This window comes from Martes martes, assembly GCF_963455335.1.
Source record: "Martes martes genome assembly, chromosome: 8".
Lineage (NCBI taxonomy): Eukaryota > Metazoa > Chordata > Mammalia > Carnivora > Mustelidae > Martes > Martes martes.
Genome location: NC_137895.1, coordinates 38,705,725 through 38,730,348, shown reverse-complemented (window position 1 = coordinate 38,730,348; position 24,624 = coordinate 38,705,725). Strand labels below are relative to the sequence as shown.

The following is a 24,624-nucleotide window of genomic DNA, read 5'->3' as shown; positions in this document are numbered from 1 at the left end:
ATTTTAGAAAGATAATATTGCAGATTATGTAAAAGCCCCACTGAATCTGAGGCAGCACTTCATAACCAAACACATTAATATTTTTACAAAAAATAAACAATATAATAGTGGGATAAACAAAGACTATAAATAGCTTTATATCAGTTTAGGTCATGATTTGCTGCCAAAGGAGCCTATACCCAAATTGACAATTAGTTTGCCATTTTTCCAACTTTTTGGGGTTTGTAATTGTGCATATAGACCTGTGGGGTGGTGGAAACAACATATTTTCATGTGATTTTTAGGGTAACTGAAATTATATACTTAAAGGACTTAGAGCAGTGACTAGCACATATCAAACACTTAATGAACATTAGCTTTTATCAGGCATTATCACCACCTTTGATTTTTCCTCCTATCTCACTATGCATATCCAGTGAATCACAACCAAGCCTTATCAATTCTGTTTTCCAATTTCTCTCAGATCTGCCCCACTTCCAATTTCTGCCAATAATACTAATCTGTGAAGAATAGTTTTCCTAAAATACAGAGTGAGGATCATTCCCTAAAAATGCATCAGCACTAAAGGTCAACCTTAGCAAGGCATACAAATTCCTCTATAGACTCAGTTCATCTTGCCAAGTGGATCTGCTACTCTCTCTATACCACTAATGCTCTTCTTCCTGAAAAACTATGGCTCCAAAAAACTCCTCTTATCCAATGGAATCAAAACGAGTATTTGCTTGGTTAACCAGAATATAATATATATATGAAAATAATTAAATGTAAGTAAGATACTTAATTCAACACAGAAGATATTGGAGAATGTCTCCAATGATTTAAACCTATGCTACCTTTCTTGCATAAACCATACTCATAATACATTTCCTAAGACCTCCAAGGGTCTTTAAAACGAAGCAAAAACTTGAAGTCAACAGGAGAGCAAAGTACACACTCCCTCCAGATCTTACTTTCAACCTTTCATTCAGCACAACCACATCTAGTTAAATAGCAATTATATATATAAGATATTTATTTATTTATTTTAGAGAGTGAGTGAGTGCAAGCAGGGGAAGAGGCAGAGGGAGAGAGAGAGAGTATCAAGCAGACTCCCTGCTGAGAGCAGAGCCCCATGCAGGGCTCGATGGAGTTGAGACTCCCATCGAGATGGGACCTGAAACTAAATGAAGAGTCGGACACAACTGACTGAGCCACCTAGGAACCCATCAGCAATTATATTTTTTAAGGCCTTGCCTTTATCAAGTCTTTCAAAGTATTTAACTTTGTCACAATAGTAATTTTCTTTTTTGTACATATTTCATCAGTTTTGGGCTATCTAGTTAAATGATCAATAACAAGTTCAGAGGTGCCTGGGTGGCTCAGTGGGTTGGGCCTCTGCCTTCAGCTCAGGTCATGATCTCAGGTCCTGGGATCGAGCCCCACATCGGGCTCTCTGCTCAGCAGGGGCCTGCTTCCCCCCCTCTCTCTGCCTGCCATTCTGCCTACTTGTGATCTCTCTCTGTGTCTAATAAATAAATAAATAAAATCTTTTAAAAAAATCAGTAACAAGTTCAGAACACACCCAATTAACTTTTGGTAGGCTTGTAATCCAATCGGTGAAACAGAGTGAGCAAGCTTAGTAGGAGTAGCCTATTTGTTGCAATGTTCAGTTTTAACAACTTTACAGGAAGCAGTCATTATGTTTTAACAAAGAAGTGGCAAATGTTAGTCAATACAGTGGAGGCCAGTTAAAAGAACTTTACCATATATTATTTCTCATTCATGAATAACATGACTTTGTTCAGAGAGCTCCCAACTCTCATAGGCATAAAACCCTGCTCACTGTTTAACATAACAATTAACGTCATCTCCTCTAGAATCGTTCTCTGCCCTAATCAAAATCAATCACTTCTTTTGTAAACAACAGATGTTGGCAAGGATGTGGAGAAAGGGGAACCCTCTTACACTGCTGGTGGGAATGCAAGTTGGTACAGCCACTCTGGAAAACAGTGTGGAGGTTCCTCAAGATGTTAATAATAGAGCTACCCTATGACCCAGCAATTGCACTAGTGGGTATTTATCCCAAAGATACAGACATAGTGAAAAGAAGGGGCACATGCACCCCAATGTTCATAGCATCAATGTCTACAACAGCCAAACCGTGGAAAGAGCCGAGATGCCCTTCAACAGATGAATGGGTAAAGGAGATGTGGTCCATATACACAATGGAATATTACTCAGCCATCAGAAATGATGAATACGCACCATTTGGATCCACATGGATGGAACTGGAGAGGATTATGTCAAGTGAAGTAAGTCAAACATAGAAAGACAACTGTCACAGGGTTTCACTCATATGTGAGACATAAGCAATAGCATGGAGGACCAGAGGGGAAGGGAGAGAATCCAAAGGGGGAGAAATCAGAGAGGGAGATAAACCATGAGAAACTTCTGACCCCGAGAAACAATCTGGGGGTTTCAGAGGAGAGGAGGGAAGGGGGCAGGGGGGTACCGGAATAATGGGTATTGAGGAGGGCATGTGCTGTGATGAGCACTGGATGTTACATTTAACTAATGAATCACTGAACACTGCATCAAGGACTAATTATGTGCTATACAGTGGCTAACTGAACATGATAAAAAAAATAAAGTGATATGGAATGAACAAAAAATAGCATGGGATGTGAGCTGACCACAAGAAGAATGATTGGATGTGTTTCCTTCACAGTGGGAGCAAAGCTTGTGCTTGCAGCTTTAATTCCTTGCTGCTTAAAAGATTGGGATTATTATAGTTATGCAAGGGGGTTGGACTGGGAGGTGAGAATGGTCATTAAAGGATGTGTTTTGCTTTTTAAAATGGGAGATGGTTGAGCTGTAACATGACTGTGTAAAGTGGAAGGAGGCATAACCTGTATAAATTATTGTAACAAAAAAAATCACTTCTTCAGTGTTTCTTGTACATTTGTTGGTCCCTTTATTCTATGTAATATTAGTTAATTAACTTCACATGTATCTGTAAGTTTGCGATTAGGAATGGAGTTGTAGCCATTTTTATCTCTCGCAATGCCTAACACTACTGTACGAGATGGTTGTGATACAATGAAAAGAACATCAGAATTTGAGTCCTGAGAATGAAGTTTCAGTTCTGATTGTAAAATGGAAGTAACAGTGAACATTCCCATACTGTTCTTTAAAAAAGCAGTAAGAATGTATATGAGAAAATGATTTTTATAGTTTTAAGCAAACACACCTCATTATATTATAGTAAGATATAAGAATCTCTTATATAAAATTTTAATATTTTTGTAGGATCCTGGACTTAGTTTCACCTTCTGAGACTCCTAATCAAAATACACCGTCTGCTTTAGACAAATAAAGCATCATTCTTGACAAGAAATATGTAAATAAAACCAAAATTCATGGATTTGACAACTCTTCTTGAAGCTCAAATATCCACATATCAAAGTAAGTGTGACATGACTACTACTTTACTATCCTCTTGTTCTTCTCATCTAGTTACATTTACTTTCACACCAGATGACATGACAGTTTTTTTTATAATCAGGAGAACCAAGAGCTCAGCTATTTTTCACTAAAAGCCATGACTAAATACAGTATTTTGAATAATACCAATTTAGCTAACATTTACTGAATACTAAATATGCTGTATATTGTACCAAGTGTCTTATACACATTATCTAATCTTTACAACAGTCTTATAGAATAGGGGTAAGTATTTTTATTTTATAGAAGAGGAAACAGAGGTTCAGAGAAGCTGCCAATCTGCCTAAAGTTAAAGAGCAATTCTGGCTTCTACTCTGAGTGCATTATGAATCCACTGGAAGGATTTGAATAAAAATGTGAGGTTATCCCACTTGTAATATTTTAAACGGATCATCCTGGTTGCTGTGTGGAAAACAGATGGGGGGGGGAGGTGGCAAGAGGATGGTTATAATTAAAATTGTTGCAACTATAATAATTCCGGTGAAAAACAACAGTGTCCAGGATCAGGAAGAAATTAAAGAGGTGATGAAAATAGTCACATACTGGATATATTTTGAAGGGTAAGCCAAGAGAAATCTTGAGGATTATATTGGATGTTTATGGAATAAAGCTATAATGAAGAAAAGCCAAGCCATAAATAAGCCATCACAAATATTTAAAAGTTATCATACCCTTAAATAGCTGATACTTTAATGATCAAGTGACGAAGCTCATGAAACTTTTTCCATGCTGTAAACAGGACCATGAAAATGTCACTGAATGTAATCCTACTAGCCTTTTTTTTTTTTTTTTTTTAAAGATTTCATTTATTTGAGAGAGAGAGCGCACGCGCCAAAGAGTGAATACAAGCCAGGAGGGGGTTAGGGGCAGAGGGAGAGGGAGAAGCAGACTCTCAGCCCTATTGTGGGGCTCAATCCCAGGACCTTAAGCTGAAGGCAGATGCTTAACTGACCGAGCCACCCAGGCACCCCCTACTAGCATTTTATAATGATATACAATCTTTAGTAGTAGTGGCTTTGAAACTACTCCAAACACAAAGAAAAATGCATTAAACATACTAATTATGCACTATTCCATCCTATATACACTAAATAATGCAAGCTTTATACAGGTCTAGTTTTCTCTACTATTAAAAATTTTTATGGCAAACACAAAAGCTACTCAAGATAAAAGCACTCCTAGGGGTGCCTGGGTGGCTCAGCTGGTTGATCTTCTAACTCTTGATTTTGGCTCAGGTCATAACCTCAGGGTCATAGGATCAAGACCTGCATTGGGCCCTGCTCAGTAATGAGTCAGCTTGGGACTCTTTCCTTCTTCTTCTCCCTCCCCCCTATGCCCCGCCTCTTCCCCTGCTCATGCATGAAGCTTCTCTTTTTCTCTCTCAAATAAATGAATAAAATTAAAAAAAAAAGAAAAAGAAAAAGAAAAAAGCAAGCACTCCTAAACATCTGTGGTAGAAGCCTAAAAAAAGAAAAGTGATGAAATTCAAATATAAAAAGATATCAGAATAATCACATCAATAACCAAAACATTAATAAAACAAACTGTTTACTAAAGTCATTCAAATAAACAGCATTCTTTGGTCAACTAAGAAGAAGAGGCTGTATAAACTACAATGACATACATACATGGAGTAATAAAACCTAAACAATGAGAACAATGAGAAATAGGTCTATATACCCCACCATATAGTGATCTCCAGAATAGACTGTTAAGTGAAAAAAGCAAATAAAGAAATATGTATATGGTATTCTATCATTTACCTACAAGGGGAAATAATATTTTCAACGATACTTGTATTAAAAAACAAACTGGGGGGAACGCCTGGGTGGCTCAGTAGGTTCAGCTGCTGCCTTCAGCTTGGGTCATGATTCCAGGGTCCTAGGATCAAGTCCCACAACGGGCTCCTTGCTTGGCGGAAAGCATGCTTCTCTCCACCTCTGCCTGCTACTCTGCCTGCTTGTGCACTCGCGCGTGCGCGCGCTCGCTCTCTCTCTCTGATAAATAAATAAATAAAATCTTAAAAAAAAAACCAAACCACCAAACTGGGGTAAAATACAGAATTTGCAAAATAGTGTGGAAGGAAACAGGATAGATGGGATTGCCATTAGAACTCAGTATTTTATGTAAATTATAAAACAAAATTAAATTAAAAAAAGCAAACTCTAAAAAATAAATAAAATTGAACAATGAACCTAATAGTATATCTAATTGGTGGCATAACCACACAGAAAAGAGCTATTTTAAGTGCTTTCAACACTTTATGATGGTATATGTGAAGTGGGATACCTTAAGGACCAAAAGAAATGCCCCCACACAAAACTTCCAACTGCTTTCAGTAATCATATTGTTGTTGTTGTTAGTGGTATTGTATAGTGGTATTATTATAAAGAGGCAAACATATGTGTAATACATAATGAAGCAAATTAGTAATCATGTGTTATTTTAATACTACAATTCCTGGCAATGAAATAAAGGGAGAAAGGAAATATTAATACAAGATAAAAAAGGTAAAGGAAAACACCTTGGTGCCAAGTATGAATTTGAAGCAATGACCAACTCAGTAGCAATGAATACTTCTAACATCCATTACTAGAAACGGGGCTCACCAGAGAAATAGCAATTCCAAACCCAGGACGGGGGGGAAAAAAGGGACATCTTGTAATGCTAGCTAGCAAGGAAGGTTTAAAGATCACTTCATTTATTCATATCCCAAGATCTTAGAAGCTAACATGAAGAGACTCTTGATAACCAAAGATGTGTAATTTACTAATCAATAAAGATAACAACAGTAATGTATAAAGCACATTAAGTATATTTAAATGCAAGAGCTCCTGAAGTTGCTTATCCCTCAAAAAACCAATCAGTCCTTTTTGAAAGTAACTAGTGAACCAACTTATTATTTTAAGAATCTGTATATAGAGGAAAAGAATAAAGACTACAGCCTCTCTTTCCAACAAAACTTGTATTGGGTTGACTATATAAACATGAAGAAGTTTCTTTTACAAAAACATTCCAGTTAAATGAAAAAGAATGACAAAATTAAAATGCTGCCACTGTATAGCTCCTATGTTTTCATTTAATTACTTCTTCAGTTAGAAGACTTGGCTTTCATTGCTTTGTGCATAATAATTTTTTTTAAAGATTTTATTTATTTATTTGACAGACAGAGATCACAAGTAGGCAGAGAGGCAGGCAGAGAGAGAGGAGGAAGCAGTCTCCCTGCTGAGCAGACAGCCCGATGCGGGGCTCGATCGCCGAGATCATGACCCGAGCTGAAGGCAGAGGCTTTAAACCCACTGAGCCACCCAGGCGCCCCTATTTATTTATTTTAGAGAGAGCGTGCAAGCAGGGGAAGGGGCAGACAGGGAGAGAGAATCTCAAGAGGACTCCACGCTGAGTGTGGAGCCTGACATGGGCCTCAATCTCATGACCCCGAGATCATGACGTGAGCCGAAATCAATATTGGATGCTTAAGCGACTGAGCCACCCAGGCACCCCTGTACATAATAATTTGAATATATAATTTATACTTTATGGTTAAAGAGTTAAGACTAACTGAACTTATATATTGGAGAACTAAATTAAATACTTTTTGGGTTCTGTAATTGTTTGCCTTTTCTAGTATGTCCAAAGCCATTCTATTCAATTTTACTTTTAAAGCACAACCCAATAACAGTATAATTTTTAGGGATGAATACCTTGAAGCGAAAGTAAGACTTTTATACTGCCTATATTAGTGTACTAGCACAAACATAACAAAATAGCATTAAAAAAAAAATACCACACTGGGGCGCCTGGGTGGCTTGGTGGGTTAAGTCTCTGCCTTCGGCTCAGGTCCTGGGATGGAGTCCTGCATTGGGCTCTCTGCTCAGCGCGGAGCCTGCTTCCCCTTCCTCTTCTGCCTGCCTCTCTGCCTACTTGTGATCTCTCTCTCTCTAATAAATAAATAAAGTTTAAAAAAAAAATACCACAGACTTAGTGGCTTAAGCAACAGAAGTTTGTTTACTTAGAGTTTTAGAGGTCTGAAGTCTAAGATCAAGGTGTTGGCAGGTTTAAAAGGGTTTCTTCTGAGGGTTCTCTCCTTGGCTCAGACATGGCTACCTTTTTCACAGTGTAATTTCCAGTGGTCTTTTCTGTGTGGATGAACTAGGTGCCTCTTTTTGCAACCAAATTTCCTTTTCTTACAAAGAAACCAGTAAGACTGAATTAGGACCTATCCTAAGGGTCTCATTTTAACTTAATTATCTCTTTAATGGCTGCATCTATACAGTCACAATCCAAGGTTTTGGGGGGGTCAGAGCTTCAACATATGAATTATGTACAGACACAATTCACCATACTGAAGGAAGAGAATGATGTTAGTGCATACATATCAATACCTGACCCATCAGTATTTAGTAAAACAATGTATATGCTGAATTAACATCATAGTCCCCAAACTTAAGTCTCCTTTATTGCTCCTCTAATCCATTCTGAAGAAGGGGAATTATTAAACAATCTTTATTTGTAGTTTTTCCTAAGACTTCTACCTTATTCAAAGCAGGGAAATTGAGAATAATTATTTGGTGAAAAGGTGAGATAATTGAGTCAGAATATGAAGAGCCATCATTCATCTATTCACTTAGCTTCTGCCAGGCTGTAAACCAGATGCGAAATTGTTAAATGTCCAGAAATTAAACTGTAATCTCATGCTCTCTGTTCTATGTCCAACAGATCAAATTTTATTCATTTATTTTTTGGTAAGACTTTATTTTTAAGGTAATCTCCTTGGGGCTCAAACTCACAACCCTGAGGTCAAGAGTTGCTTGTTCTACCGACTGAGCCAGCCAGGTGCACTTAGGGGTCAAAAATTTAGAAGTAACTGTATCCAAATCATTCCCAAAACTTTAGAGTAAACTGTGTGGTTCACTGTTTATTTCATCTCTTATTTCAATAGGGATGAACTAGAACTATTCTGTGTATAAGGCGGTTCCTATCAAAGCATGTAAACATCTGATATGTTGTAGAGATGATCATGATGATGATGAATTACCCAGAAACATCAGAAATGTTTCTGGAAGAAGTGACCTTTATGTAACTGCATTTGAGAGTTTGGTAGGAGCTGGTCAAGTAAAGAAATAAAGCAAATGAACCAATGTAAGCAAAGACTCATTAATATGAGCCAGCAGTGAAAATCTGGGGAATCAAAAGTAGTCCAGCATTGAGAGAGTGAAAAATATGGAAAACTCTAAGAGAAATAAGAGGCAGGAAGAAGCCAGATCATTCCTACTATATAATAACATTAATCACTGAGGTGAAGTAGCTTGGCCAAGCGCATAAAATTAGTGAATGGCAGAAGCAGGATTTGTAACAAATTTAACTCCAAATACTTCACTTAGCAGAGTAACCCAATTTTCCTAGGTTGTTTCCTGGTTTATAAATATAAAGGAGTAAGGAAGTTGAGAACTGATTGTAATGATGAACAACCACTACTGTTTTGCAATGACAAAAGACTACCTCATTTTACACATAAAGAAATCAAGGCTCCAGGGTGCCTGGGTGTCTCAGTTAAGTGTCCAACTCCTGATTTTGGCTCAGGTCATGATCTTAGGGTTCTGGGATCAAGCCCTGCATTGGGCTCCATGTTCAGTGGGGAGTCTGCTTGAGGATTCTCTCTCTCTCCCTCTTCTGCTGCCCCTCCCCTGCCCTCATGCTCATGATCACGCTCTCTCTCAAATAAATAAATCTTAAAAAAAAAGAAAAAGAAAAAGAATAAGAAATCAAGGCCCAGAAAGGAAAAGATGAAATGTAGTTAGTATTACAGGTAGTAATAAAACTCAAGTGACTCAGACATTCTATTCCTAGGCCAGAGTACTTTTCTTTTTACCAAACACTGCCTCCCATTTAAAATGGTGTATTAGGGCACCTGGGTGCCTCAGTAGGTTAAGCATCTGCCTTTGGCTCAGGTCATGATCTCAGAGTCCTGGGATTGAGCCCCAGGTCGGACTCCCAGCTCCACGGGGAGTCTGCTTCTCCCACACCCTCTGCCCCACCCCCTGCTCGTGCACACAATCTCTCGCTCTTCTTTCAAATAAATGAAATCTTTAAAAAAAATGATGTATCATAGTTCCAATACACATGGGGGGGAGAAATGAAATACACAAAGAAATAACAATATTTAAGGCTTACAAGAGAGATTCACAGAGCAGAACTCCTATATTCAGTATTTACCAGTGGATAAGCTCTGATGTAAGCAGACAGACAATAAAACCTGTTTAGGGTGTTGGACACATAGTAACAAAAAAGTGAAATAATTTAGTGAAAAAATTGTTTTGTCAGGATAACTATACTTCCTTGTTAAATGTTTGAAGAATCAGATTTTCTTGGAAAGTACCATTAAAGGTAGGTAAGAATGATCATTTCTCATTGAATTTTCTAAAAACTGTATTTTTAGAAAACAATTTTAGTAACAAGCATAAATGTGCTGACTAATTAGAGAACTTTGTATCATATTCTCCCTATAGCAAAGTAACCTGAGTTCTTGTTAGTTTCCCCTAACAACACACAATTATGTAAGGATAGACTAGACTGCTAAGTATTAACCTTGAATCATTTGAAAATGCTCTCCATGCACTCAAAAGAAAAGGAGATGGGAATGGAGAAGTGTACAATTACTCATACTAATACAAAGTACCAAAAGCCCAAGAAGGTGGGAAGACAGAAGATGACCTCCCAAAGAGAGACTGGATATATGGATTCCCAAGAACTGCTTATTCTTTTTCCTGGGAAGAATAGTTTTCATGAATTAAGGTAATATAAGAGTTTATTTATCTGTAACAACAATTTCTATAAGATCTCAGGTATCTAAAATAGTGTTTGGATATTTGGACAAAAGTAAACAGAGAACTGACTTACTCTGCAATGTCAAGATAGCCACAGGAAGCAGCTGCATGTAGTGGTATCCAGCCTTCATTATCAGGTTGATTAATATTTGCTCCATTTTCAACCAGAAACTTCACCATATCAACATTGTCATCAATGCAAGCCTAAAAACAAAACAGAAAGCACAATTAGGAAAAATGTGAATCAATGCTCCGAATAAACTCTGCAGCTTTTATAACATAAATATTCTTTTAGTCTGCTGCTATCTCGACTGCACTGCCATCAAACAGGCTAATGGTACCAACTAAATTGTAAGAGTCCCTGCTTTGAGGCACATATGTGACCAGACTATGCCAATCTCATGATAAAAATAAGTAGATACTATAATAACAATCAAAACATTATATGAGTACCAATAATATCCTCTATAGCAATGGTTCCCAAAAATGTGGTTTGTTGAGGGGGGAGGGATCCTTTCAAGGAATTTACAAGGTCAAAACTATTCTCAAAATAATACTAAGATGGTAGTTCCCCTTTTCACTGTGTTGACAGGTGTACTTAAGAGTACAGCAAGCACCAAGGGCAAAATCTGCTTGTGCGTTAGCACAAATCAAGGCAGTGGCCAAAAGAAATTCTACTAACAGTCACTGTATCTCCCACTATGCACTCATAGTTTTTCTTAAAAGCTATTTTTATTTATGAATGTCCTCGGCAAAGTAGTAAAACCTATAAATCTTATTACGTTTGGACCCCTGAATACACATCATCTTTTTAATATTCTGTGGAACAAGACAGAAGTATGGATAAAACACTTCCTCCAAGTACAATGACTGCTCTAAGGAAAAGAACTTGTGCAACTAAGATGCAAGCTGAACTAGCCACTTTTCCCATGGAATACAATGTTTACTTAAATGAGAAACTATACCTAGTCTAACTTGGGTTTTTGGCATAGATTTTCTTAAAAAATGAATAGACTGTAATTTCAAAAAAAACCCCACTATTTGCTGTCAATGATGCATTCACACTTTAAGAGCAAATGAATGAATTATTTTAAAGTGCTATTTATGTAACATGGGTATAATATAGCTGTTTAAAATGAATTAATAAATACTTAAAACCCTCAGTTTTAACCTCTATTATCATCAAATATTAATATATACACACCACTGAGACAAAAGTTCTTTGGGGTCTTTCAATAATTTTTAAGAGTATAAAGCAGTCCTGAGACAAAAAAAATTTGAGAACTGCAGCCTATAGTAACTAGAAGAAGGGACTTTGATAAATGTCTACTTTGTGCAGGTAGTATGACTGGTATTTTACTGATTTATATACACTATCCTCAAATAAACCTTCATGAGAGCAGAAATTCTGCTGTATCTGCAGCATCTTACACAGTTCTTGGCATGTGGTAGGGGCTTAATAAGTGGATGAAAGAATGAGAAAGCTAATATTCAAAGAGATTAAGTAGCTTGAATAAGTCAGACAGGTGAGAGATGATAGAGCTGGCACTAACAGATGTTTAGATTCCAAAAGTATAAGCTCTTTTCCACACATAACACTGCTTTCCACAGATATTCCTAGTTTATCAATGTATTTCTCACCCATTTGTAGTCTCTGCAACAGGATATCATAAGTGTTAGGTACTTACAAAGTGTTGTAAGAATGAAACCAATTTTTCTTTACCTATCACAGAAGCAAAAGAAAAAACTTTTAGTACCATTTTCTTAGAGAAAAAAAAAGGGGATCAAAAAAAAGCATTATGGTTAAAGTACAAAGTGGAAAAATACTGACAGGGAATCAGAGCTTTTAATTCTGGGCTCTAGTTTTGGCTCTGCCACAAATTTTGTAGTGATGGACAAGTAATTCAATCTTTTGAGGCTTAATGTCTTTATTTTTCAAGTGGAGGAAAGAAGCTGGTGGGTTATATATCTCTCAAATTCCCTAACGTGTTTAAGATTCTTATGTGTCTATGATTCTTCTCCTTGGAACAAGTTATAAGCAACCTGATGACAAGGTCCCATAGTGCCCAGAACAGTACCTTACATGTGGCAGATGGTAAATGTATGTATATAAGTAACACTCATATGGACTTTAAGTATATACTGCTTGAAAAAAGAATCACTTTTCAAAAAGCAGTGGTTAAAGAAAGGGTTGGAGAAATCTGAGAACCATTAGCTATCTAATAACAAAAAAAGAAGAAATATCAAAATACTGTTATATTAGCAAGTAGTCTATAAAATGTTATTTGAGATTGCTAATGACCCACAAAGGCATCAATTAATATTAGATCTACTTATAGGCTTAATCATTAATTTTCCTTGAGAAAAGTTTTTTTTTTTTTTTTAAGACTGATCTAATTCTATTACCCTTTTCACTCAATCTGCTTTAATTTGTACACGCTCTGTAACAGTATTCTGACTTTTGTCACTGATATAAAAACATAAAATTCTATTTGATAAATCCAATATGAATCTGATTATTGTTTTTAAAAATGAAAGATAATGTCAACCAAACAAGAAATGATTCTTTTATAAAGGGATATGGGAAATGCTCACAATTTATTAAATTTTTAAAAAAGGATATAAGAACAGTTTTCCTAATATGATCGCAATTTTACCAAAAAAAAAATATGTACACAAAAAGACTAGAATACATATTGAAGTTTAATAGTCATTATCAGTGGTTGTGAGACCAATAAAAATTTTTATTTTCTTCTTTAAATTTTTATTTCCAAAATGTTTACAATAAATAGGCAGTTTATATAAGAAAATTTAAGACTTGATTCTTTTTTTTTAAAGATATTATTATTATTTTTTTTTTAAATGAGGGAGAGAGAGCGCATGAGAAGGGAAATGCCAGAGGGAGAAGCAGACTCCCTGCTGAGTAGGGAGCCCAATGTGGGACTCCATCCTGGGACTCCAGGATCATGACCTGAGCTGAAGACAGTTGCTTAACCAACTGAGCCACCCAGGCACCCTAAAGATATTATTTTTAAGTAATTTCTACAACCAACGTGGGGCTCAAACTCACAACCCAGAGATCAAAAGTTGTATGCTTTACCAAATGAGCCAGCATGGTGCCTCCCAAGACTTGATTCTTAAAGGAGAAATATTAAACCTATTTTAATATGGAGAAACAACCAAATTGTTGGTGAAACTATTTCTTAATCCCTTCAGAAAACCATCTGACAGTATCTACAAAAGTATAATAGGAACTGACTACAATACTCCCATCAGTAATACCAGCTCAATTTAGCAGTAGAGAGGAGCAAGAGAAAACATTTTATAATTTTAAGAAGATAATGTTTAAAAAGAGCTCTTCAGGGTTTTTAAGCAGAGGGGTGAGATGATCAGATCAGTATTTCAGAAAGATTACTGGAAGCAATATGAAAAGAGAAGAGCCTGAACTGAGCCTTAGCAGTTTTTCAGACTGATATATACTGAAAAACTTAAGGTGAGGGACAGGGAGAAGCCATTCATGAAAATAAATGCTACAGGTTCAAGAAGAGGTTGGGGAAAGAAAGATTATTTATTTCATAGCTTTGGATATGCTGAATTTATAGGTGTCTGTACAACTATTTAACCATGTATATCCAGTGGTCAACTGGATATGCAGATCTAGAGCTTTGAAAACAAATGTGAAATGAAAACATCAATTTGGGAATTACCTGCATTAAGGTAATAATATAGTGGGGCGTGAAATCACTTGGGGAGAGGATGTAGAGAAGTGATTCTGAAAACAGTAAGAGAAGTGTTAAGATTAAATTATGATCTGTATATTCTATTTGGAAAACAAAGAGAAAGTTCTCAAGAAGCTTGCCATCCAGTAAGTTCTTGAGAAGCTTACCACCCAGTATAGAAGATAAACACATAACCAGATGACTATATTAAAAGGAATATGATATAGTTATACAGCTGGTACACTACTTATTGTGGGAGCTCAGAAAAGGAAAACTGAGGAAGAATGGTGGGTGATAGTCTGGGACTATTTCCTGGAGAAGGCTCTACACCAGAGCTTAACACATGAACAAGTAACAAACATTTCCTGGTGTATGAATATGCAGTCACATATAGTGAGGATAAATATATGTAGATTCTAGAATAGAGTTTATTTGCCATCTTATGAGTAAATCTTTGACACTGATGAGAAAAGATTTTCAAGACGAATGGTTAATTTTTAAAGTTTAGGAAGGCAATCCCCCCTGGCTCTTTGAAAAAACTTAACCTGTGGGTATCGCTAATTCCCAATAAATGAAATGTTGCTGATTCTGATTTAAAATTTGTTTTTAAGTCAGCACAATGTAAGAAACACCAATAAAAATACCAAAAGCATTTAATATTAAATCTGCTCGTTCCTTTGTTTATAGATGTAGTAAGTTTCTGAAATGTTTTAAAATCAATTAAATGCTAAAAATGTTGTCACAAAATATGTATTACATATGAATCTCAAGTCTGTGGGGCAAGTTGTTCAAAGTATTCTCCTGAACATTTATAAAGCATACACAAGAAACTGGCAAGGCATGTCCATAAAAATATTGTTGCTAAGAGAATCAAAGGCTAACATATGCAGCACATTAAGAGACAGATGACTTGCTAACTTTCAATATTTGACTAAATATGGTCAGTTAATTAAGCCATATATGGAAAGAAACAGAATGACTCAAACTATGTTAGATAAAATTTTGGAGGTATATCCTAAGTGTTTCATGAATACATATCCAGAGCAATTGCCAATAATAAATGGCTGTGTGAAGACACATTTGTCATTTAATTCCAGGTACAGGCAGCTTTGTCAACTTAAGCTGTAAACTAATTCAAAAAACTAGTTCAAGTAAATAAAACATGTTTTTATCGAAAAGGAGACCTAGTTATTTTTCTCAGCAAGTTAGCTCAAGGACAAGCTTCGTTTCCCACACTTTTAAAGAAAAAAGCTGCTACCTAACAACAGAGTTGAATAAAGGGACTATATTCAACATTGGCTGAAAGTAGACAAAACTGAAGGCCTAATAACTTCTGGGTGGGGCATGTATAGTTTTAAATTCCATTCCTAGAGAAATAAAAATAAATGTGTTAAGCGACTACATAATTCAACTGAGTAAAATCACAGTAACAAAATTAGTAGCATTTTAAATAAATTTTAACACTGTAATATTCCTTTTCATTAAGGTGGTTTTGTGTAAAATACATACGCTAGAGCCACACTGTCTGAGATTAATCCAGTTCTGCCACTTACTAGCCAGGTTTTGTTGGATAAATTACTTAACATCCTGTGAGCCACAGTTTCCCCTGGAAAATGGGGGTAATAACAGTACCCACCTCAGAAGTTTACTATGAGAAGTATATGAATTAATATAGAAAGCACTTAAGTAGTACCTGTCAAATATTAAATGCTTTTATGTTTGTGTTAATACATAATCAACATGCTAAATCACCTCATTAAAATTTTCTTTTTTTATATTCTTAACTAAAACTTACTTTTTTGTCCCTCTACAAATTATAAAACAAGGTTATATGCTGAAGACTTATACAGTACCATTTTGGTTAGAGTCCCACCCACAATTATTTCTAAGAGGAGGATTAAATTTTGAAAGATGTACTACGGAAATCTTTGGGATTTCAAACTTCTCTCAAACAAATATTAATATTTAAAAGTTTTATATAAGCTCATTCATACAAATTATATACAATTCAGAAGAGAAAAAAGATTTAGTTGTATAAATGTCATTAGAGATCTTAAATTAAAGTAAAATTGTAGCCAATTAATTGAAATGTTTACAATCTGTGCCTAAATGTTAGTAATACAGTTAATTAACAAATTAATTTGAATATGGAAGTAATCTAAATCAATTTCCACTTCCTTGAAACAAGTCTTTATGACTCTTAGGAAAACTTGGTTCTGCTCAACAGCTAGGAAGAGAAATTTGTAAATATACTAGAGAATAGTCCATGTGCTAAGCATTCAGATTGACACATGTCAGTGAGTAGGCTTAAAGAGGAACTGAACTGAAGATGTCCAAGCAAGTATTGGTCTATTTTAAAGAAAACTGAATTTGGACTGTCAAAGGAGGAATTATGGATGTGGTTTACACAAGAGAAACAATGAAGAACCCTAAGCAGTACTCTCATACTGAATAATAAAAAATAAATACCTTGGTCTTGCATTAAGATGGGCAAATAATGAGCATGTACAATCTTAAGAGTCATCTATTATATTAGTTATGAAAACAAGTAAAACGTTCAGGACCGCAATAATTTTATTTTTTGTTTAAAGATCTTATTTATTTATTTAACAGAGAGAGAGAAGGAAAGCACAAGCAGGGTGAGCTGTAAGCAGAGGGAGGGGCAAAAGCAGAATCCCTGTCGAGTAAGGAGTCCCATATAGGGCTCAATCCCAGAACCCAGGGACGATGACCTGAGCCAAAAGCAGACACTCAACTGACTGAGCCACGTAGGTCCCCCAGCACTGAATTAATTTTATTTTTTTATATTTTATTTATATTGTTGCCTTTCTACTCTTATCAAATAAGCAGGTAGGAAATCTACATGTAAAAATAAAAACTTGTCGGGGCACCTGGGTGGCTCAGTGGGTTAAGCCTCTGCCTTTGGCTCAGGTCATGGTCTCAGGGTCCTGGGATCGAGCCCCGCATCGGGCTCTCTGCTCAGCAGGGAGCTTGCTAACCTTCCTCTCTCTCTGCCTACTTGTGATCTCTGTCAAATAAATAAATAAATAAATAAAATAAAAAATAAATAAAAACTTGTCCTCATAATAAATCATATATTCAAATGACAAAATGATTGGGACAATAAATTTACAACACAGATTATACACAATGCTGGAACATGGGAAATTCTTCATTTGGATTAAGAAAAGTTCATGGTTATGTACATCTGGTATCCTAGAGAGAATAAAGGAGACACATTCTTGACAAAGAGAAGATCCAATATATATTTGTGGATTGAATAAACTAGACATGGCAAACAGACTATAAAACATCTGAAAAACTTTTTTGAGACCAAAAAAAAAGCTTTAGGAGAAAAATAATCTAAGTATTGCTTGCATGCCTCATCCAACAAGTACTATGTATTTGAAAGACAATACATACGGAAACATATATATGGAAACCATATATATTCAAAGATTTAAATATATCCTTACCCTCTCATTACGGAGCTCTGTTATTTCCTTTACTGATAGAGATCTATAAAGTAGTAAGTTAAACCTAGATCTTTAGAGGCCAACACTTTCATTTGGGAACTTAGAAAGGGAAAAACTTTTCTTCTAGAGTTTAAAATCCTTAGGAATCTAAAGAGAATTGAACTTCAAGGATCATTCTCTTGCTAGTAATTTTTATTGACTGTCTACTATATATAAAATGCATTCTGGTGAATACAAGGAGGAACACTAAAGAATATATTTTCTGTTTCCTTTATGCACAGTGCCTGGCATATAGGAACTATGTAATAAACACATATAAAATGAATCAAAACAAAATGTTAACTTCCTAACAAGTAGGCATTTATTACTTAGTGTGTGTATGTGTACACAAAACTGTGCTAAGTACTGTGCGAGACTCACTGCTTTTATTGTTTCATGTATTCCAGTTTTTTCTCCCAACTAGAAGACAGTTCCTTAAGAACTGAAAGTGCCTTCTATACCCCATAATACCTAACAGAGCCACCCAGTAAATTTTTGTTAATAAGCTAAAAACAGAATATATAATCTCTAATTAGGAAAATAAGCAGATAAAACAGAAAAATAATATGCAATTTAAAAGAAATACAGCATTAATCAAGAAAAAGTCAGTATGGGAGTAGAGATGAGTTAAACTTTTTGGAGAAAATAAATCTTTGGCCATGTTTCATTAATGTCTGAGCTCTACATAGGAAAGCAGTTGCAGTACAGTTTGCGGTTCCTTGTTGTAGTCTTTTATCAGAAGTGGTCACAAACTGACCTGGAGGGGTTTAATCAGTGTATATACGAAGAAGAAAATAATTTAGTTTCAGGAGAGGAAATAAATGCTTCTACTTAGTATTTCTATTAAATTTTTAAAAAGTTTACAAAGATATGTATAATATGGTACTATTCTTGCCACTGATATATTTAATTAAGAGTCCAGAAGAGTATGTGCCAAAATGTTAATTAACAGACGTCAAAGTCATTATTTTCCAAAAATGTCTCTATAGTGAGGACATAAAATTCTTATGGCTTTCCAAAACAAAACAAAAAACTTCACATACTCGTTATGTTTCCTGATGAGTTTCTTCAGTGTCCAGCAAAATATGTGGCCAATAAAGAGTAGGAGATTCTTTATTAACTCAGAAAGTATTTACTGAGTGTCCACTTCAGCCACTATGCTAGTTGCTAGAAATATACTGGCGAAGAATATAGACCAGATTTCTGTATTCAAAGAGGTTAGAGTCCAGCAGGCAAGACAGAAAGAGTATAATAAACAGTATACACAAAACTAGAGTACTTAACCTGGATTTGGGAGAAAGAGGAGAAATCAGAACTTCTGAGGGTGTACCCAGGAATTTCTACTTTAAAGAAATTCCCCATCTAGGGGCACCTGGGTGGCTCAGTGGGTTAAAGTCTCTGCCTTCAGCTCAGGCCATGGTCTCAGGGTCCTGGGATCAAGCTCCGCATCGGGCTCTCTGCTCAGTGGGGAGCGTGCTTCCTCCTCTCTCTCTCTGCCTGCCTCTCTGACTACTTGTGATCTGTCTGTCAAATAAATAAAAATCTTAAAAAAAAAAACAATTAAAAAAAAAAAGAAATTCCCCATCTAATCTGTAAAAACAGACTAGATTGAAAAACTCTGATATCCATGGTAACTGAAGCTAGAGAGATAAAACAATGCACAAGCAGCATTTGTACAATGGGATCAGAAAAGCCTATGTCAAAACGAGAGGACCATAAGTATTTATGAAAGGGGAGAGAAGGGGCGCCTGGGTGGCTCAGTGGGTTAAAGCCTCTGCCTTCAGCTCAGGTCATGATCCCAGGGTCCTGGGATGGAGCCCTGCATGGGGCTCTCTGCTCAGCAGGGAGCCTACTTCCTTCTCTCTCTCCGCCTGCTTCCTCCTCTCTCTCCACCTGCTTCCTCCTCTCTCTCCACCTGCTTCTCTGCCTACTTGTGATCTCTGTCAAATAATTAAATAAATAAATCTTAAAAAAAAAAAAAGAAAAGAAAGGGGAGAGAAAATAAAAGGGAAGAAAAACAAGTGTTAGAAGGCAAAAATCCAGAAGGAGAAGGCAGTATGGAAGAAAACACAACTTGGCAAGCCAAATGCCCCACATTTTGGTGCTCCTTAATAACATACTAAATAAAACACGAGATCAAAGGTAAGATGATAAGCCCTATTTAACAATAAAATCTATCCAATTAAACAAAATATATTCAGGAATCAAGACAGGATGATCAAAGGACTCATAAGTAAATAAAAAAGAATCCAAATATTATAAATTCTAAGAAAGTAGAAATATTAATATGGCTAACAAAACAAAATGAGGGGACAGAAGACAAAAATGGATGAGTGCTGATATGCTAATCTTATAAAATAGTAAAATCTTTCTAAAATTGGAATGTGGTCTTAAAAAAAAATCCTATGTCACTGTATTCATAGACTATTTTCTTGATTTTCAAGGAACATTTAAGGAGATATTCCCTCTAGTTGTAAAGAAAATTAAATCTAAAATTTAACCATTACTTCAGGCTTCAGTAGTTTTCTTTGGCAAACAAAAGCAAAACTAAATTTAACACTTTTTAAAAAAAAGATTTTATTTATTTATTTGACAGAGAGAGAGACAGCAAGAGAGGGAACACAAGCAGAGGGGATGGGAGCAGGAGAAGCAGACTCCCCACTGAGCAGGGAACCTGATGTGGGGCTTGATCCCAGGACCCCAGGATTATGACCTGAGCCAAAGGAAGACGTTTAACCAACTGAGCCATCCAGGAGACCCAAATTTAACACTTTTTAATTAAAATAGTATTTATAATATGTGTCCTTTTTAATAAAAGCATGTCAAAAGGTCTGCATCCTAGGATCCTTTAGAGATCCTAAAATAATGTTCCCTAAATGATGGTTAGTTATGGATAATTAACATCCACTGGGCCATTATTACTACTTTTTTTTTAAGCATACAGCACAGTGCCTAGCTTAAAATTAAAGAACCAAATCCTTCCAGCAACTCACAGTCTAATCAGAAATAAACAAAAACACAGATAAAATCACAAAATGATGTAACTTTTCTAATCTCAAATTCTCCTCTGTATTTTAATATGCATGGATTACTTTAGTATACCTTTTATGAAATGTTTTAACAAAAATGTTAAATTTTAAAAACTATGTGTATGTATATAAATAAATTCAAATTGAAGAAAAGGAGAGACATTTGGGAAGAGAAACAGATTTTTTGGTCATGTCCATGACATAGATTGGGGGGGTGGATTGCAGGGAATAGGCTAGTGTCTTGAAACTATATCCCTGCATCCTTTTCAGAAAGCAAAGAGCAAAAATATATCTGACAAGCTGAGAACCTGGTACTTTTCTGCTATACTTGGATATGCTATGGCAAAAAATATCAAAGATGAAGTTAACAATATATAATTCTGAGTCCCAGGAGAGAAAATTTTTAAAAAATTTATTTGGTTATTTTAATCAAATAATATTTTCCATTTTAGACTACCAAGCTATTCTGTATTTCTGGGACCACTGATGGAGGAGTTACAGGAGCAGGAGTTAATATTTCCAAGTCACAAAATAAGAGGGTCACTAAATATTCAAATGGAGAGCAAAGGGTTTATCCCCCAACCCTAACAAAAACAAATGAGCAAAGATGAAATTGATTTTCAAATACTTTGTTGAAAAGTAAGAGAGAAACAGTTACTAGTAAGTATAGTATCAATAGGATGCAATTATTAAGTATTTACTAATAATAAACTGAGGGATATAAAATGCCACAAAAATTATTTTAGTTTACTGCTATGGCTCTAAGATGGCAAAGGTCTCTGCCTCAGGTAGTCATACCCTTGTGTAAATTCCTCCCCTGGAGTCTAGGCTTGACTTGCCTCCAACAAATTGAGCAGGGCAGAAGTGATGCAATGTCATATGTACTCTCTCTTGCCCTCTCCTGGATTACTCACAACATGGAAGCATGCACATGCCATGTCAAGAGGCAGCCCTGTTAAGAACCCCATGTGGAAAGCAGGCAAAGTCTGTCAATAACCACATGAGTTAGCTTTGAAGTGGAACCCTATTTACTCACACCCCCAGCCCAGTTAAACCTTCAGATAAGACAGCAATCCCAGCCAATGGCTTGAGGGCAACCTCATGTGAGATCTTGAGGCAGAAGCATCTAGATAAGCTCCATTCAAATTCCTGAACCATAGAAAATATGGGATAATAAATGTTTATTATTTTCAGTGTAGAGGTAATTTGTTATGTAGCAATAAAAAGTGGCTACTTTGCTAGATTTGGGATGAAAGTAAGAGGCATTTATATCAATTTTCACTGGTTCAGCTTCGTGTGCACCCAAACATCATGCTCCCTTCTCTACTTATCTCTAATTTGTCATTTGTCCTATATATCAACTCCTTTTAAATGCTATCAAGCGGTCCTTTACACAAAGAGTTATCTAAATTATCTAGACCTATCTCTCCATTTCCATAAATTCAAAGCTCTAATCACAGTGGACCACCTCCATTTCTTGACTATGCCAGAACAATCTGAAATTACAACTTCAGAATAAGTAAATAACAATCACCTGGTAATGTGCCAGTGTGTACATGTTTGATGAGTGAAAAGGAACAAAAGAATAACCTTCTAAATAGAGTTATCCTAATAAATAAATTTTTAAAAAACCTATTATTCCTTCAATATTTACTTTTGAGGAGGGAGGGCATATGAATAGCAAGAAGAAAAAAAGTAAGCTTTCATATATTACTTTACATTGAGGGAAAGGGAAATGTATGGTTTTCTATTGTATAATATATTCATTTAATCATCTCCCCCGAAAATGTTATAAAAAGATGCTAGTACTTTTACATTTACATAAAAGAAAGTTTTTATATTCCTCCAAATGCAGATCTCTAGTCAAGAGAAAATAATAAGGCAGAAATAAGAATACCCAATTTTTCAAATTGCCTCCTGAAACAACTGTCAGTATGGAGTCCTTCTGAAAGCAATTTATCACAAAAACTTATTGTTGTATTTCCCAAATTGTTCCCATGAAACTACTAAACTAAAAATGTTAATAAATGGTTTCTGACAAAAATTCTTAAAAACTTCTAAAAATTTAGGAAATACTAGATTAAACATTTCTTTACTAGAACTTGTCAACAAGTCCCTTTTCCCAATAAAATCCATTTTTATCACCAAAATCTATTTTTATGTCCAAGCTGAGGCACTCAGTCTAGGGCTATGGTCCCACACAATTCATGTGAAATACAATAAATGAGTTAATTTCCACTGCACTATAAACTCCAAGTCTCTCTCAGATATAATCAATAATGAATTAATACTTTCATAATTTTATACTATTTTGCATCTTTAGAAGGAAAATTCTGTATGCAGATTTTATGCACCAATAACTACATGGAACCAAGAAACTTCTGAAAGATCTTTTTTATTATTTACCTATACTAGAACAATGATTAACATGGCTCACTCAATACATTACAAATGAGATTTTCACCTTTGGGGATGAATCTCCAGTTATCTAGAAGACTATGACACATGGGTATTTTTGACAGAGAGGCTACAAAATTTTGCTGAGGCAAACATGACAATAAAGAATCTTTTAGATAAAACCCAGTACTAACGAAGAAACATATCCTAGGTTCACCACAAAAAAAGCTGGTTGGTAGGAGGAGGGGGTTGAGTCCAGGTGCGAAGAAAAAGTAACCTGATGATGAAATTTCATTTCTTTTTAATCATAAGACTTAACTAAAGCAGCCTGGGACTTCGTAACTTCTCTGGAAGATAAAGGGTACCCCTGGAGCAATGGCTGAGGAACTGCTGGATCCTACAGATTGCTCTTCAATTTACACTTCTTTTAACCATCTTAAGTTTTTATTTCTTAAGCTTTCCCCAGCTTATGGTAATGTAACTAGAGTTAAATCACTCTCTCCTTCCATTTTCTATAACATATAAACATATCTGTCCTAACATACTTAAAATACTGTTATAATTATTTTTCCATATGTACTATCTCTACATTCACTTTCCTCTCATGTCTTCACTATACTATTAGGTCTCAAAGTCAAGGATCCCATTAAGTACTCATAACACAGTATTTAAAATACATCAGACAGTAATCAAATGTCAATTGGAGGAAACTGCAAGTATGATTTAGCTTCACTGGTAGGACTCAGAAATAGATCGCAGAGTTTTTGTTACCTGTAGTTCACTGTATCAGAGAAATTAATTTTTCCATGTCATATCTGACTTACTACATGAAGATAGAGGCGTTGCAAAACATTTTGAAATCTTTTTGTTAGGGAAATAATACCTTCCCTTTTCATACATGAAAGGTGTGTAACTGATACCAACCATTCTAATATCTATAAAGTATTAAACTATCTTGAAGTTAAATGTATGAATGAGTGATAGTCATGATCACTCAGAAACATCACATTCTTCAAAGCAAAAAAGACGACTAGAGCTAAGTAAGATCACATGGGGGTAAAAATAAGGTACTGTTTTAGCAGCCCTTTCGATGCCTATCACTGCTGCTCTTGAAGGTTCACACCTTTTTCAATTGTGTCCCCTAATCAGATAGCACGAGTTCCAAGAATAAGACTCCAAGCAAATAACTTCATTTTCACTTCCCTAATACCTGCCATTAATGGTCCACTTTCCAACTGCAACCCATGCAGATATGATCCCCTCCCCTCCCTTGTAGTGAGATAAAATAAACCAAAACCACTTTAAAGTTACCCTAAAAAAAACAAAACACAAAAAACCCCCACAAAAGCAAAAAAAAAAAAAAGCAAAAATTATATAACCAATAGCATACAATGTTTTGTTAAAATAACGTTAGCATTCTAGCATAAAACTACTGCCACAAAAGGAATTCCTTCCACCAGTAAGACAGACTCCCAATGCACATAAGGTTCTTAGTAATTTAGCTACTGTGGTAATAAAAGCAGCCAAGAAGACAGTACTGAAGACAAAGTGAAAGCCAGCTAGTTTTTTTTTTTTCTTTCTTTCTTTTTTGGAGTGGTGCCTTGCATTTCTCTGAAAGTCTAAAAGCTAAATCTTGACCATATAAGGCTGTGGGATT

The 24,624-nt window shown here is 35.6% G+C and overlaps 1 protein-coding gene across 5 annotated transcripts in view; it reads right to left on the bottom strand.

The window, feature by feature from the left end:
* PPP1R12A (protein phosphatase 1 regulatory subunit 12A) overlaps positions 1-24,624 on the bottom strand; it is a 144,662-nt gene that overhangs the window by 88,452 nt on the left and 31,586 nt on the right. For all 5 annotated transcript variants that reach the window (XM_080810406.1, XM_080810404.1, XM_080810405.1 and 2 more), the window contains exon 2: positions 10,381-10,511. In XM_080810406.1, the coding sequence (XP_080666532.1) occupies positions 10,381-10,511 (131 nt within the window). The remainder of the gene's footprint in view (positions 1-10,380; positions 10,512-24,624) is intronic.